We start from the raw sequence: 17,593 nt of genomic DNA on the forward strand, positions 1-17,593 counted from the left end.
TCTCTCCCCTCCTCCCTCTCCTCCCTCCTCCCTGTCCCCCTTACTCCCTCTTTTGCCTCCTGCCTTTGTTTCTTCCTGTCTTTGTGCACTGAGTTATCTTGTGAGACCTTAGTCTTGTGTACCTTAGTCTCTTTCCTTCCACTCCTGAGGCTGTGACTTATCAAGGTCCCTGGCCCTCACTCGCTGTCATACTGTTAACAATTACTCATTATTGGAGGTGGCTGTCCCGGGCATCTCCCTGTGAAGATCTATAGAGGGGGCCTTTGCCACACTCTCCGGCTGCCCAGCCTCAGTCATTTGGGTTTTTTCCCAAGCACAATCAGGGCGGTGTCCCCAATCTTACCAGCCAGCTGCCAGGTTGGAATATTGATGGTGGCTCCACACCCTCAGGCCAGTTATTCAGGACGTTCTCCCTGCCCTGGGTTCATGCCTGGTGGCCCTTCTCAATGGGCACCTCATCCCAGGGCAGGAGCAGCCTGGTCAGGTCAGGGGTTGGACAGCAGAGGACAGCGCCATGGCTGCGTGATCAGGACGGCAGATGGCCTCAGCCTCCCAGTAGGCAGGACAACTGAGCGGAGATGTCGAAGCGGCCTCGTGTTTGGTTGAGGGCAGGTACAGTCAGCCTTGAAATTCTCGAATCCCAGCCACACTGAGCGATGGCGGCGCTGGTCCCCACACTGCGGCCGAGCTCCGGGGCTCCTGGCCTCCCCGTCTCCGGCGGCCCTTGGGCTGCGGCGTGGCCTCCCGGGCTCCCCTGGCTGCAGGCCTGGCCTCTGCTGCCCCAGTCTGCTGCTCCTGTAGCCCAGAACCTGAAGCCCACGTTTCCTAGAAGCTTTAACATTAATTAACAGACGGACAGCCTGTCCACCTCTTCCCACTTCCTCTGCACAGGACACACAGGAGGGTTGAGTAGCTGTGGGTAGCGGCTGAGGCCGGGTGGACGGGCTTCCTTACTCTCTTCTTTCTACTTTTGTGTATGTTTGAAATATTCCATAATCACAGTGAGTTAAATGCGTACATAATAAAAGGCCCAAGCCACACACAAAAAGACAAGAGAACATTTATACTTTTCAGTGGAATAAATACTACACGTCCGTGTAGAGCGAGACTGCAGACCTTCTCACAGCAGAGGGGGACACACGTGGGAGGAATGAGCCTCTGAATTCGTTCCCTTTATGCCACTCCCTAGAGTGGTACTTTGCTAGGAGTCACCAAAGGTAATCGGCTGTTAAATTCTAGAATGTAGAAATTTAAATATATGTATTTGAAGGGTAAATTAAAAATCCCAGAGGGCTGGCCGGTTAGCTCAGTTGGTTAGATCGCAGGATTATAACACCAAAGTCAAAGATTCAGATTGCTGTACGGGGCAGCTGCCAAAAAATAAGTAATAAAATAAATAAATGGAAGTCCCGGAGAGAAGAGAAGGGCTATTTAAAAGCCTTGGGTTGCTTTTTATTCTTTAATCACAGGTTGTGCACTCACCAGGATAGGCCCTTGGGTGGCGGGAGGGTTTAGCAGGAAGACCCCTCCCTGGCAGGGTTACTCCTAGATGGTCCTGGCTTGCGCGTGTCACCAACGTGATGCTCCTGCAGCTGCACAGGCCTGGACTTGGAGCCCGTTAACCAGACCAGAGTGGGATCCTCCTGTATTCTGTATTCTCTCAGTCAGTCTCCTCTAAAGATGTCACCAGGAGGGGTCTGAGCACCAGGCCAACTGGCAATTTCTGTCACCCTGTCCCGACTCTGAAAAGCCTCACCCAGCAGCCAGGCAATGTGATTTATTCCTGCATCTTCCATCGCTTCTATGAAAACCATGGCCCCCTGAATGAAATCAACCCCTGAGCCCCAGGCTGGTGACGCCTGGAGATGGAGCTCCGAGGGCAAGAGGGCCAGACCCTTCCAGCTCAGCTCCTGCCCATAGTCTCCTTCTCTGCTGCGGCCACAGGGCCAGCCTCAAGGGAACTCACCCCTCCAATGCTCCTGCCCACGGCACAGCTGGGCTGGGTGGGAGCAGGCAAACCAGCCTTTACCAAAGGCTTCAGGGGAGCAAAGAAGAAACGAGGAATCATAACAACCGATTTGCATGGCCTTCAAGGTACAGCTGTCTCATCCTCAGCTTTTGGGGGCAGGCAGAGGGTTTCCCCGCCTGGCTCTGCCTCTTGGGAGGCCCTTTAAGTAGATCTGGACAACTAGAAGGAAGTCCAGAGTGAGGACCAGGAGAGGACAGACACTCTTATCCTCATGTCCATCGAAGGCTATAAGCCGAGTTCCACTTTCTGCCTGACAACCAGCCCCTTCCCCAGTTGGTAGGCTCTAGGGATGTTTGTCCCCACAGGGAAGAGACCAGCGCCACCCACAGGGTCTACAGGAACCTAGGGGTTCCTGGGTCATTCAAGGGCCTAATGCCCACAGGAAGTCAGGCACAGAGGAGTGGAGGGGTGTTGGGGGACAGGGGGTTTCCTTAGGGAGGACAGGAAGAAAGAAGGAAAGGGCCCTCGCCAACTGTCTTCTCAGTGCCACACACCTGGCAGGGTGGCTCAGACACCAGCTGACCTTACGTCACCCCACTGGACAGACAAGAAAAGCAATCCTCAGAGAGTTAAGTAACCTACCTGGGCCTCACAGCTGGCAAGCAACACAGTCAGGATTCCAGCTCAGCTGTTTCTGACACCTGAAGGCCTTGTTTTGCAAGGGGAGAAACTAAAATTAAGAATAAATGCAAAAAACACTTTGCAGCAGAGATATAAGGTGCTATGTGAATCAGAGGAGAGAGAACATACAAGGGCACTTAAAAACGTTCATGGAAGGGTTTGTATTGTCTTTCAATACTATTTTTCCAGGAACTTTTTGAAGCACCCTCATATGTTCGGCTGGGGGCAAATCTCAGGAGTCTTCATGGGGAAGGGCTTCCTTGAGCGGGGACATGAACAGGTGGGACTGGGACACCCAGTGAGTGAGAGACGGCCTCCTCGGCAGAGGGGACTGTGAGGGCGAAGGTGTGGAGAAAGGACGGTGAGTTATGGGGACAAAAGTCGAAGGAGCCCCGGGCCAGATCTCAGCGAGGCAGGCTAAGGGACCAACTGGGAGGCTGCTCTGCAGGCCCTGGGGAGCCATGGCAGCTGCGCAGGCACATGCACTGAGGGGAAGAAGAGCCTGTGGCAGCGGCGCACACAGCCTGAAGGAAGGTGGCCGGGACAGGGTGACGTTTAATGCTATTTGTTTATTGCCACTTGCTCCCTCTGCTAAGGTGTTAGTAGAGCAGGTAGGGCCAGAGAGTGGTCACAGTAGTCCCAGAGAAAGGGATGAGGCTGCAGCAAGTGCAGAGGTGGGCGGTAGGGCCAGTGCTCAGTGGCAGAAGGACAGGAGTTCAAGTCCTGACTCTACCCTCACCAGCTTCAGGTTTCTAAGAGCTCCATCTTTGTTAGGTTAAAAAATTTCAGAAAAAGAGCTAGGTTTGGGGAAAAGGTGATGAACTCTGTTTGGGGCAAGGTGACCTTGGGTGTCTGTAGGTCAATTGTCCCGGCGCCTACCATGGAGGGTCTGCTGTGCTCCTGTCAAGGCCGGGGCAGCCCTCCACCAGGACACACCTGAGACCATGGAGTGCCTCGGTGGTCAGATGAGCACCTAGAGAAGCCAGGGGAAGGCTCACCCACTCCTGAATAATCGTGACAATCACGATGACGACGATGATTTATTGTGGGCAAGGATGCTGTTACCTTGTGTTACAGGTTGAATCGCCTAGCCCAAGAAGATATGTTGAAATCCTAAGTCCTAGTACTCCAGAATGTGACCTTATTTTTAAATGGGGTCATTGCAGATGTAATTGGTTACGATGAGGGTGGGCCCTTCATCCAATACGACGGGTGTCCTTGTAAGAAGAGGAGAAAACAGAGACTTGCAGGGGAATGCCAAGCGACCACCGAGGCGGAGATTGGAGTGACGCATCTGCAAGCCAAGGAACACCACAGATCCCAACGTTACCAGCTGGAAGAGGCAAGGAAGGGATCTCCCTATGGGTTTCAGAGGGAGCACGGCCCTGCTGACACTTTGATCTTAGACTTCCAGCCTCTAGAACTGTAAGAGAATTAATTTCTGTTCTGTTAAGCCACCCAGTTTGTGGTATTTTGTTATGGCAGCCCCAGGAATAGATGATCATTTCTGTATCCCTGGAACCCGGCCCTTTGCAGCATTTGTGGAGTAAGTGGGTGAATGAATAAAGATTAGGGAAGATGGGGTGTAAGCAACAGAAGCTGGAGGTGGGGGGACTACGCAGCGCCCCAAAGCCAAGTGGAGTGTGCTGCGCTCCCCTGCCCAGAGAAGGCTCTGCTGCCAGGAGCAGTGGCGGGGAGGTCAGGGGGAGGCCCTGGAGGGGGCAGGTCTCCCCGCGCTCACTCTGCTGGCCTTGTCACTCCGTGCAGAGCCTGACTCCGGGAGCGACACAGCAGAGCAGCAGCCAAGCCGCTTTCTCCCGGCCCTGCCTCCCTTCACCCTTCACCCGCCATGTCTGCACTGTCTCTGCACGTGAGCGGCAGAGCCGTTCCTCTGCGTGGACCCATCCTTTGGGAGCAGTTCCTGGAATGGTCTCAGGTAGAGCGGGACATCCAGCAAGTTTAGGGGCACAGGCAGGAAGAGAGTGAGAGAAGCCCTTGGGGACACTAAGAACTTGGCTGTAACAGGTGTTCAGGTCCCAAACTTCTGCTTTGATCCACCCGGAACTTAGCATTGGTGTGACTTTGGGCAGGGTACTTGACCTCCTCTGAACCTCACTGAAAAATGAGGCTACTCCTGCCCCCCTTGTGATGTTGTCATCAAGGCTACTCCTGCCCCCTTGTGATGTTGTGATCAAGGCTACTCCTGCCCCCCTTGTGATATTGTCATCAAGGCTACTCCTGCCCCCCTTGTGATATTGTCATCGAGGCTACTCCTGCCCCCCTTGTGATGTTGTCATCAAGGCTACTCCTGCCCCCCTTGTGATATTGTCATAAAGGCTACATGAAGTGTTTTGGCGTCAACTCATCATCACACCATCGTTATCGTTACTGTCTTCAGTGCTGGCCAACCTTCTCTGGGAAGGACAGGAGGACAGGGCAGGTAGAAGGGTTTTGGGAGTCCCCAGACCACATTTCCATGGCATTGGTGATACGTTGATATGACGGTACGACGGCCAGGCAGATGCCATTGAGAAATGGCAGCATGTGCCTCGGGAATGGGCGTGCTTTTCTACAGTCTGGATGGTGCCGTTAACTCCTGGCTGTCACTCAGACCTGAGCAAAGTCCAGCGGTGGTGAAGATTCAGTGACAGCCCCAGCGAGCACGTGGAGGCCCCTTTGTGTGAACCAGCACCATGAGGACCAACAGGAATTCAGATGCCAGGGCTCAAAGTGCAGGCACAGGTAGTCGCAACCACTGCTGACGGCAGCGAGGACCTATTGGGAGGAGTTTGCTGGGCAGGAGAGGGGCCACCATTAGGGATGGGGACAACCCTGGTTCTCAGGGTCAAACCACATAGTGCAGGCTTCACCTGGGGCTTTTGATTGGGGTGTCTGCTTAGCAGGCTGAGTTCCAACAGTCAGTGACGGGAACAGCAATCGCCCACGCGCCCTGCTGACTTCCATTGTGGTCAATTAATTAAATGCAGTGGGGGGCGGGGGAGAGAACATAACAGACTCAAGTTTTACTGTGACAAGAAGTGCAGTTGGCAGGGGACCTGTCGACAACAAGTGGCTTTGACATAAACGGGTAGAGCTAGTGCAGATGGGACAGGCCAGAGAGCATTTCCTGTGGCTTCCTGCTTTTTTTTTTTTATTGAATCATAATTGATATACATATTTTTGGGATTTAGTGTTGACATATGTTGATCAAATCAATATTACTAGTATGTATATTGCTACAAATTGTACTTGTTCTCTGTGCCCCCTGTCCAATCTCTCCCCCTCCCCCCCTCCCCCCTCTGATAACCCTAGATTGCTTCTCTCCTCCTGAAAGAGTAATGGTTACTCTGTTGACTTGCTACCTAGATGATCTGTGCAGTGCTGAGAGGTGCGATCAGCTCCCCCAACATTATCATAGAGCAGGTGCTTCTTCTGTCTCTGGAATGGGCTTTGTGGAGACAGACGTCCTCTTCTTTGGTCTCTGCTGGTGACTCTCCTTGTGTCAATGCACTGCAGTGGCTGGTGGACCATCTGCACGGTGGTTGTGAGGTTCATCCACTTTCATGGCAGCCGTGGTTACTGTGGTGGCTGTGGTGGCCCACCCACATGGAGGTGATGTTTTTGGTATGCTCCTTGGTGCTGGTGGTGTGCCTGGTTGTGGGCATGGGGTCCGGTCCCCGCCCGGCTTGATGCCCCGGGCCCCCAGGAGGGCCCCCGAGGCACTGGCGGTATGTGTGGCTTCCTGCTTTCTGGAAACTGCTCGGGATGCTGACCTGGGACCTTGGTCTTGCCCCAGAATCACAGACTGCAGAGAGCAGATGGCAAAGAGACAGGGTGATGGTGCAGCCTGGGACAGCAAGGACAAGCACTGAAGGCAAAGGTGAGGTGCTGTCTGAGGCATCCCAGGACCACTGGCTCCTGCTTCCTCCCTTTATCCTGGGGTGGGGGCAGTGCTGGGACGGGGGTACTCTCCTCCGATCATGCCTGGGCAGCCAGGTTGGGCTTGGTAATATTGAAAACTTGGGTCTGCAAGAGCAGTGAGTACAAATGCTTGCTAAAGAGAGCAGCAGGAAAAGATCTGGGTGTTGCTTTGTCCCTAGAGAGTTCAGTTCTTGCAAGGACCTGGCTCACTGACTCCCTCCTTCCAGGTGGCCTGGGCAGGAGGAAAAAGCGGGAAAGAGAAAAGGCCCCAGAAGATTTCCCACCTGCTTCTGTTTTCCTGAGTTTCGGGGTCAGACCACATAAGGCATGCTTCACTCGGTGCTTTTGATTCTGGGTGTGCCTAATAGTGTCAGCTTAGCAGGCCGAGTTCCAATCAATAGTCAGTGAGGGAGGACGCAATCACTCAGAGCCCCACTGACTTCCACTGTGGCGAACTATTAACCAAACGGCTGTTGCTGGGGTGGGGAGCATTAGGGACTCAAGCTTTACTGTGTCAAGGAGTGAGCGCAGCTGGCTGGGGTTGTGTGAATGCACTAGAACCAGCTACTTTGGACAGAGCCTGAGTTTGCAGCTGGAGTAGGGCCCTGGGCTGCCCCAGACCTGCTGTGGATTACACGGTAGTTTCTTTGCTGTGAGTTGAGACACCCTGAAGTGGCATTTTAAAACAGAAATTCCAGAGATGGCTTTACCTCTTGGCAAACGGGGCACCAGCCCTATTCTGTGCATCAAGGTATCCCATGAATTTTCTGGGCTCTATTAATCGCCCTCATTCACTGACTGCAAAAACCCAGGGACAGGGAGTCAGGAATCTGAGGAGTGGGCCCCCTATGCTGCAGACTTGCTGGGTGATGGCGGGCAGTTCGTGAACTGCATTTCCCAGGCCCTTGGTCTCCTTCACCATATCCAGAGAGAATTTCTCTCGGGACAGTAGTCCTCCCACTTTGGCGCATGCAAGAATCACCTGAGCAGCTTTCTGACATGTAGATCCTTAAGCCCTAACCCACAGTCCGATGCTGGTACGCTGACTAGGCCTGGCCTGTGGCCCAGCTCAATCAGTGACGGTGGCCTGAGGCTCACACTTTGAGAAATACCAATGTGAAGGGAGTTGGTTTAAACAACTTCCTTAGAAGTCTCACTGAAGCTACTATAAATAATATCAAAGAGGACAGAGACAGTGTGACTGAAGTGTCAAGAAGAAATGTCGTGGCTTATTTACTTAGATTTTTCGTGTGGCTCCCAATGGCTAGGTAAGGGATCCTTTTAGCAGCAAGGACAATAGCTACCCAATCCTGTGTCAGAAAGCAGCGAGGCAGCTGACAAAGTGTAGGACTGAAGTTGACAGACGACAGCTAGGGAACCACTGTTACTGTGACGATTTTATTAAGAGTCTGAGTCCTCGGCTTTGCCGTCCTATGGGAGCTGACAGTGAGGATTGTTTCATTACCATAACTACCAAATAAGATGATGGTGAGTAAATCTTCACTATTTACAGAGCTGGTTAGCCACGGGAGCTCTAGGACGTTTTTTGCTTTTTTTCTGAATCTTTCTGAAGAGGGCCAGATTGCCAGAGAACTTAAAAGTCAGACCTTCCTACGCTTATCTCCCAGAGAGGTCTCATGAGCCTGCTGGCCAGGAGCCGCCAACCTGAGTGACTGTGGTGCTGAGGCTCATGGGTAGAAGACGTGCACTGCCAACCTGGAGCCATCAACACATAGGAGGATCAGAACCATGAGGAGCTAGCCTTGGCCTTGGCCCTGGCCTTCACCAGCAGCAGCTTCCAGGGGGACCCTGGAGGTGTGGAGGCAAGGGCCTCAATTCTTATCCTCAACATAATATTTGTGTTCTCAAAGCCTAGAATTCTCCCAGACAAATCCAGCCACATCTAACCCTTAAACACCTCAGAGGTTTGCGTAATAGCCCTGGGAAGGAATCCCAGTTTGCAGGAGGTCCGTTTACCTGGGAGAAGGTGGGTGGGGTGAGAGGGAGCTAGGCCTCTGCAGAGTCCACTATTTTATTTGAAGACAGTCCAGAGGCTCCAAGGGTCTGAAGGCTGCATTGTTACTAGGTATCTTGTTTCTGGCAAAAGCCAGCAAGCTGCTGTGTATCTAAGCAAAGTGGGGTTTAAGATTAGATACTGAATTCCCTCGCCTTGCCTGTAATCTAGAAACAATGGGGATCTTAGTTTGTGGGACATTGTTAGTTGTTGAGCTAAGAAATCTTTCTGGCCACAGGATTTGGTTACTTTCCCCAGTATCTCCTTCTCTCCCATTTCTCTAAGAGGAAAAAACTGGTTTCACTGAGAGGTGTCTAAAGTGTTTATGTGGGTTAAATAAAGTAGGACCAGAATTTCAACTTGCTGGTATTCACATATTGTTTCAAATGGACACACTGAAATGTTATTGAAGATATTTCTCAAGACTATAAATACAAGTATACAGAGTATGTATATTGCTTTTCAGTCCAAATCACCTCAAGGAATTTTATAACAAACTTGTCAGTGTGCAATTTATACTGCACAGAGGAAATAGAGTTTGGAACAGGCCCGCGAAAGACTTCAGTAACTCCTTCTTCTCAATTCTTTGAAGGGATATACAAATCTTTCCTACATCAGTTACGCTTGCCTGAAATCAGCTTAGATTGGGATTTAGTTTCAAGGGTCAATCAGCAAGATTAAACATCCAGAGGTCCTCCAGCAAAAGAAATGGGTACAAAACTATGCTATCTACCCTAAGTGACTCATTGTGCAGTATTATGCATGTTTTTTTGTTTTTTTGTTTGTTTGTTTTAAAGATGACCGGTAAGGGGATCTTAACCCTTGACTTGGTGCTGTCAGCACCAAGCTCTCCCAAGTGAGCCACGGGCCGGCCCTAGTATATGCATGTATTGAAACAACATACTGTACCCCACACATACGTACAAGCAAATGTTAAAATATTTTGAAAAAAATTAAAATTAAAAATAAAAATGGAAATAAAATTTTTAAAAGAGTTGGATCCTTACCTCTACATTATGATAAACTCTACATTTATCAAAAATTTAAGTGTAAAAGAATGAAACTGTAAACTGCTAGAAATAAAAATGAAAAAATGCCTTAAAAACACCGCAAAACAGTGGAAGGGAGAAGAGAGGGAAGAGCAGGAAAAAAGAAAGAAGCTAGAGGTCCCCCTGGCGGCGAGCGGTAGAGGGGCACTCGGAAATCACCCGAACTCTGGCTGGTACTCAGACTGCCTCACACTCCCTCAGGCTGTTCACTGCTTGTCAAGATCTAATTGCTGGCTGAAGCATTCCAAATAATTCACCGTAGAGAATTAGATTTCCAACACAAACCAGTGACAAAAATAATTAGTCTTCCTAGATCTAGGAAGGTCAGTTTACCTGCAGGATCCAAGCTACTTAATTCTTTTAGAGATATACAATAATTAACTAGAAAGTACTCTAAATATGATAGAGGTATAGTTTTAAATGGCAAGAAAACCAAATATCTGGTTTATCTAAATTTGTGATAGTTACACCTTAGGTCATTTACATATTTGCTGCTATTAAGAACTTTGGTATTTATGGTGGCAGGATTTTTTCAGGTTTATCCATCCCCATGTTGGGGGAAAAAAAATCTCCAGAGCTCTAAAATCTCTTGTAACTACTGGCCACTGAAATTCTACCTACTCTTAAAGCTCTTGCACGGCTTGGTGTTTTACATCCTGGCCATCAGTTTCAAGGCATTAATTCCTTTAGCTATTGGAATTGCAGTGAAAGAAACTGGATAAAAACCATAGCCAGCTGACAAGGCTTTCACAAGCACAGATAAAGGTTCAAAATCAAAGACTAGTTACTTGCCCTTGATGGGCCCTGCACTCTCCTTTGGGTCCCTGCTCAATGCTCATCTTCTTAAGAATAAAGTGTTGGCTCCTTCGGGCATCTGCTGGAGGCCTTGGGGCTCTCCCCCAGGCCTTTGTGGACCCAAACAGCTGCATTTGTGGTCCACTCTTTCCCCTGGGCTAAAGCTGCTCATGCTCCAAACACAAGTCTTGCAAAGAGCAGTAATAAAATCCTGTGAACAATCACCACTCTGCAAATGATCTTTCTCTCTCTCCTTCAAACACCTGGGCAGGCCCGCTGACTACACTATGCGTTCTTCTGGCAGTACTTGATGGGTATGGGTAACCTGCTTCAGGGCCTCTCTTCCTCACTGAACTGTCTTGTCTTCTTCAGAGGATCTCCGGCATTCAGCACAGCTCCTGCTCCTCAACAGGTTCCGCACAAAAGTTTACTAAATGAATAGGGTAGTAGCTTAAGACAAAATTGTCCCTCTTTCCTTTTCCCTTCTCCCTAGGGCCCATGAGAATATAAGCTGAAATAATTAGGGGAAAGGTGAAGTGTGGCAAACATGTAAGTGAGGACACTGGAAGACAAGCATGACCAATGTCCTTGCAATAATTACCACTCACTAAAAGAGAACCACCACAATAAAAATATAATTACATTTTCAAAGAACAGAAGTTTACATGCATATATATCCACATATTTCATTTGAGAACCTCGGTGCTATTTATTGCTATTATAGCTAGACATAAAATACCCAAAAATATACAAAAAAATACAAATTTTAAACACATTTACAAAGGCAAAAATATAAAGAAATGAAGGCTATGTATTTATGTTTGCAAATAATTTTACTTTGAATCCTGTCTGATGTTAAAACCTAACAGTTCATCAGAATTTGTATGAGATATTACAATTCTATTGGACAAAACTGATGAAATCATCAATAGGTTATAGCAAAAAACTACTATAATTAAAATTAACACAATCTTCAATCTTCCTAAGTATTGTTGCTATAATTTTCTGTTTATTAAAACTTTTATTTTAGGGAACAAAACTGACCTTACTGCTATTTCAAAAAAGAGAATTAATAAACATTCATTAAATCTTCAATCCCAACTTCCAAAGCTTAGAGCTCTTTAAGTTTTTCTGCTAATCTGAAACTACTTTTGGTTCACTGCTAACTTTTAGAATACTTTAAGACAATCAATGTGATTTAAGGTCATTTTAGTCTGCAGAATGCTCATGTTTTTTGTCTTCATATCAAAGCAATAAGGCAAGAAAGAGGTTCCTTTTCCAAATCAGACAAAAAGAGAATATCTACCTATTTTAAAATTCAGGAACTAAAACCACTGCAAATAATCCTACCAATAGGGAAGCAAGGCTACTGTGATTTTCCTTTATATTTAAACCATAATGTAAGATTAGCAGTATTATTGCCTGCAAATGTTGAATTTACAAGCCCAAAGGCTTAAGTCACAGGACATAAATACTGCCATTTCTGTCTACACTTCTAAGACACTGTTTCAACAATCACCTTTGAAGAGTTATAGGATGAAGTCAGAAAACACCACACGAAGCTGAAAGTGCAGGACTCTGCTATAAGAAGATACGTGCTTGAGGTGTCAAGAATAGATCCCAGTGTCTGGTTAGTGCCGGCCCACTCTGCCCCCAGCCTGGCACACAGATGTGCAGGACATATGCCAGCCAGCATGGCACCTGTGGGGGGGCCTTTCAATGCTCCAAGGGGCTTAGCCCTCTACTACCAAAGACAAGATGCATGGCTTTGCAAGAACCCCCAGGCACCAGCTAGAGTATATCCTATTTGCTGCAACATTCTTCTCTGAAGCAAGCCCTTATAGATATGTGAAAGAGAAAAATCACATAACCTAGCCTGCAAAAGATTTCCTAAAATCATTCTAGCTTGAATGTGGACCAGACTTGCAGTATATATAGTTACCATTGTTAGCACCATAGTTTAACCTAACTAAGGTAAAGATAAACTCTCAGATAGCTTTAGGTAGAAATTACAGTAGCAATCTTGGATGGGGTGCTTACAGCAGCGTACTTTCTGATCATTAAAATAAGTTATAAAGGGGCCGGCCCGTGGCTCACTCGGGAGAGTGCGGTGCTGATAACACCAAGGCCCTGGGTTCGGATCCCATATAGGGATGGCCGGTTTGCTCACTGGCTGAGCATGGTGCTGACAACACCAAGCCAAGGGTTAAGATCCCCTTACCGGTCATCTTTATAAAAAAAAAAAAAAAAAAAAAAGTTATAAAAACCATTTCATCCCGAGTACATATCCAAGTATATACTGAAACTGACAAATTACAAAGCTAAGTGTAAAAGCTTATAGCACAAGAAACATAGCAAAACAGAACTCACATTTTTAAAATTCAAACTATGACATTATTGGGTTGATGAAGTCAAAGATTTTGATAAAATACACTGAGCCAATATCACGAGGCTGGCTTATCAAATAGCAACGTCCAGGAATTTCATCTTTCAGGGCATGGTCAAGTTTACTGTAGGTGCTACTCAGTCAACATCCAACTCCTACATTAACTAGGTCAGTCTCTTTGTCCCCTGCTCATTACACATTTCATTTAATCAAAAGATTAGTAGCTCCCATTTTCCCCAACTATTTTGATCTGCAGAGACAAACTTCTCTAGAACTTGTACTTATCATTTATATATGGAATGCAGAGGGAAAGACCTTAAAACTTCCTTAAAAATTTAAAGGGGTACAATATGTTTCAGCAAACAAAAATAGAGTTTAGTTAAGAGATAACTGGACAAAATGAGGTAATGCTCTAATGTATTTCTTATAAGCTGAGATGGTGAAACAATAATGTGTAAAATAAAGGATTTAATAAAAACTTTTCAAATTGCTTTCCCCCTCCTTTTAACATTACCTAACATATAAGAGAAATAAGAAATCTTAGATATACAGCTAGCTTTTTGGAGCATCACAAGACTAATTCTTCAAAGGAGAATAATTACCATTATTTATCAAATAAAATATAACCTTGAAGTTTGACTAACACCATTTGGAACTCAGCCAGTCTCCAGGTGGAGCTGGCCTCGGAGCTCTGGCAGAAGCACTAGGTCAGTGCTCACTGCCCAGGCAGGAGTTTATCACTCAACTCGACCAAGAGTCTTCAAAAACGTTCATCAGTAGCATTTTCAACTGACTCTTTCGAATAACAAAAGAAGTAACTTCCCCCTGCAGGGTATAGAAACATTTTAAAGAAATAGTTTAAGGTTTGTACTTAACCTAAAAATTCAGCTGAATATTGAAGACCATTCTTCAGAAAACTGAAGTACACAATCATTCTTCTTTTATAAATCTGCTGGTGCCAACTGCACCTAACTGGTAATATACAAGGAGAAATAGCTTAGCTTCTTTTACAAAAATGCTAATTACTATATAAGATCTTTCAGTTCCCTGTCGGTCAGTTCATTCACTTCCATGATCTTCTCTAAGTGTTCCATATACCGGCCATGGTCCTGCAGGAAGTGAGGGACCCTCATGTTTTCAATAACTGCCAATCCTTTTAAGCGATCCACATCTTCGTAAGAAACCTGAAAAAAGGAAGATGGGTGCATTTTAAAATGTAACTACAAATTACATTTTGAATATGAATTTCTTCCCTGGGTCTTAAATGAAAGTACTATCATGCATTACCTAATGACAAGGATACATTCTAAGGAATGCGTTCTTAGGCGATTTCACTGCTGTACGATCATCACAGAGGGTACTCACACAAATCTAGATAATATAGCTTGCTACACACCGAGGCTATATGGAGTAACCATTATAACCTTCTGGGATCACCCCCGTATATGCAGTCTGTCCTTCACCGAAACATGGTTATGCAGCACATAACTCTACAGAGATCACTTGTCAAATTACTTTAATAGCTGCAAAATAACAAAACTCAGTGGCTTACTTTTCTTTACTTTGTTAAATAAGAATTATTTGTCTGCCTCCATCATACCATGACCATATTAAAAAGAAGATCGAAAGTTAGCATTTGATTTAACACTCTATCTTGAATCTACTCAGTTTGTCTAAAAAGAAGACAACTAAACTTAATATATATATTTGTGAGAGAGATTCTACACCCAAGCAAATCTTCTGACTAAATCTAAATTTGAAAAAATCAAGAATATAGCTAGAAACACCATATTATAAAATAAGAAAATTAGCATAATTATATATTGGACTCCTATTTCTATTTAACTTGGGAAAGAATAATTTGTGATTTGTGTTATATTCTTTGCTTTTATTTTGAATTTTTGTAAGTATTATTAAAAATTTCACATCTCTTTCATTCTACCATATAAGAAGTCAGTCCTTCACAAGCATTTATACTAGGTTTAGGGGTGAAACTTTTTAAGTTCTATAAATTATCTTTGCATCTTTTTTTTTTTTTTTCCTTTTTGTCTTTTTTCGTGTCCGGCAACAGATCACAACCCTCAGTGTCACGCCCGTACCGGACCAGGACCGGCAACGGAATCGCAACCCTCGGTGTTGCGGCCGCACCTCGCTCAGCCAGTGAGTGGGAACCGGTCTGTATGTGGGATCCGAACCCTCGGCGGGAGCACCACCACGCTCCCAAGTGGCGCACTGTAGCAGTGCACCACCAGGCCGGCCCCTATCTTTGCATCTTTAAGTTCCAAAACATAGTTGACTGTTTAAAATAGTATTGCTGGGTTGGCCACTTAGCTCAGTTGGTCAAGGGTCCAAATACCCACACTGGCCAGCTACAAAACAACAACAACAACAACAATACAATGCCACAATAAAAGAAAAAAATAAAGAAACTAAATAAAATACTATTGTCTTCTGATCAATACTCTTTCAGGTTCAGTAGGAAGGCTTTAAGAAATCATACTCATAGGGCCGGCCTGGTGGCGCACTGGAGAGTGCACCGCTTGGGAGCACGGCGGTGCTCCCGCTGAGGGTTCGGATCCCATGTGGTGACCGGTTCCCGCTCACTGGCTGAGCGTGGCGCGGGCGTGACACTGAGGGTTGCGATCCCGTTACCGGCCAGTAAAAAAGACAAAAAGGAAAAAAAAAAAAAAGAAATCATACTCATATTACATCTTTATTTTACTAAGTTTTAGTTTTTATTATTATTTAAATTACTTTAGTATTTACACCACTAAATTTAATGAAAATAGGTTTGTTGATACTGTTATGGCTCAGTAATTCTTAAACCATTCTGAGTTTATTATAGGAGAGAATAAGTAAATATACTGATATTGGGAAACAGGTTCTCATTTTAAGAGACGGGAGATATAAACATGGAATGGGAGTGGAGGTGTGAAAAAATCCTTAGGGTCTGATTTGAATTGGAATGCTCTTATGATTTAAAATAACCCATATCCATGGGTTCCTTGTCTGTGGATTCAACCAACTGCAGACCGAAAATATTTTTCAAAAACAAATTGTGTCTGTACTGAACATGCACAGATTTTTTTTCCTTATCATTATTCCCTAAACAATACAGTATAACAACTATTTATATAGCATTTACATTGTATTAGGTATTGTAAGTAATATAGAAATTATTTAAAGTACATGGAAGGATGTGCATAGGTTATATGCAAATACTACACTATTTTATATAAGGGACTATCCCCCACAGATACCGAGGGACTGTTGTATATGATTTGCTCATTGAAAAGGTCTAGAAGCAAGAGTACCACAGTAGCAAGGTGCATACTTGGTGCTCAGATCTTGTTTTCTTTTTTTGGTTTTTTTTTTTTTAGATCTTGTGCTCTAAATACCATTTCTCACTAAAACTAATCAAGTCTTCACAGAAGAAATGGCTAATCTCGGATTTGGGTTGGAAAAGTACAAGATGAGCCCAGAACATTTTACTTTGCCAGAAAACGTTGAGACATATTTAAGAAACATAGGATCAGCCATGAAAACATTGAATCAAAAAGAATAAGTCCATAATAATACTATAGAAAAGGGAAGTAAAAGAAGAAACGTAACCAAATTAGAAGATCCCTATTTTATTATACCACCAGTGTAATAATTGATTTGGGCAAGAATCCTCAGTGGATGTAAAAAACCATTCCTCAAAAGGTTGTCAGGGAACAGTCCATTCACAGGTATCTCCCTACAGATTACTTATTAACGTAGTGGGGGAAAGATACATTTACAATGGTGAGAACTGGTAGATACTAACTCACCCCAGTGATTGAACAGAGCACCCGCAATAATGGGGCACAATGGCATGTGTTTTCTAATGTGATACAGTGGGAAATACACAACATCACTCCTGTAGTATTCTTGCCAAAAATGTTTAACCTGAATCTTATCATGAGGAAATAATCCAATAATCCAGATGGCAGGAATTCTCAAGAAAACTGCCCTGGACTCTCAAAAATGTCATGGAAACAAAAAGAATGGAGTGAGGGGGACTGTTCTAGATTAAATGAGATGAAATATTATAACCAAATGCAATGCATAAATTGTGATGGGATCCCAGACCACACACACACAAAAAAAAAGCTACAAAGGACATTTTGGAAACAATTTGGGAAATTTTGCCATTTGGTTCTATGACAGAACCATATTTCTTCCCTCCCAATATCACATAAAGAGAACTTATTCCAACAATAAAGTAAAAATAGTTTGAACTTGAGTCTTACTTCATCATAAAATCAAGCTGCAGGAAATGGTGACCTAGTGTGTTTGGGGACTCTGTGTCACTGTTTTTACTCACCTTCCCCAGAGCGATCAGCAGATGAAAGTCTATGGTCTCTCTGTATCGGAGGATTTGAAGGATTCCATCCAAGTATACCTGGTCTTTACTGAAACACCCTAGAGGAAACAGAACAGTGTTTACTTTCTGATGTGATCAGATACTAACCCATTCTTTTTTACTGTAGAAATCAGTCCTGTATTTAAAAAAAAACCTCTAATTTGCCAGCATGTATTTTTATTTAATTATCTTCATAACATAAAATGTAAGGTCTTGGGGAAGGTACCAGCACAGTATACAGATGAGTAGCTTCGGTTTAAGAATTCCCTGCCCCCAGTTCCCCTCCCCATTATTAAAATAACATCCCCCATCCCATTATTAAAAAAGGACTGGTAATGCCCCTTCCCTCCTTAAAAAAAGACTATGTTTTTTTTTTTTTTTTTTTTTTTTC

At 45.1% G+C, this 17,593-nt stretch overlaps 1 protein-coding gene across 1 annotated transcript in view; it reads right to left on the reverse strand.

Moving 5' to 3' along the window:
* Positions 1-13,398: 13,398 nt before the first annotated feature.
* Positions 13,399-17,593, reverse strand: part of LOC103581887 (uncharacterized protein KIAA0895) — a 13,345-nt gene continuing 9,150 nt past the window's right edge. The window contains exons 4-5 of the mRNA XM_008563610.1: positions 17,164-17,261; positions 13,399-13,999 (exon numbers count right to left, since the gene is read on the reverse strand). Coding sequence (XP_008561832.1) covers positions 13,841-13,999; positions 17,164-17,261 — 257 coding nt within the window. The 3' untranslated portion in view covers positions 13,399-13,840. The remainder of the gene's footprint in view (positions 14,000-17,163; positions 17,262-17,593) is intronic.

The sequence above is a fragment of the Galeopterus variegatus genome, unplaced genomic scaffold (genome assembly GCF_000696425.1).
Source record: "Galeopterus variegatus unplaced genomic scaffold, G_variegatus-3.0.2 Scaffold14181, whole genome shotgun sequence".
In the NCBI taxonomy this organism is placed as follows: domain Eukaryota; kingdom Metazoa; phylum Chordata; class Mammalia; order Dermoptera; family Cynocephalidae; genus Galeopterus; species Galeopterus variegatus.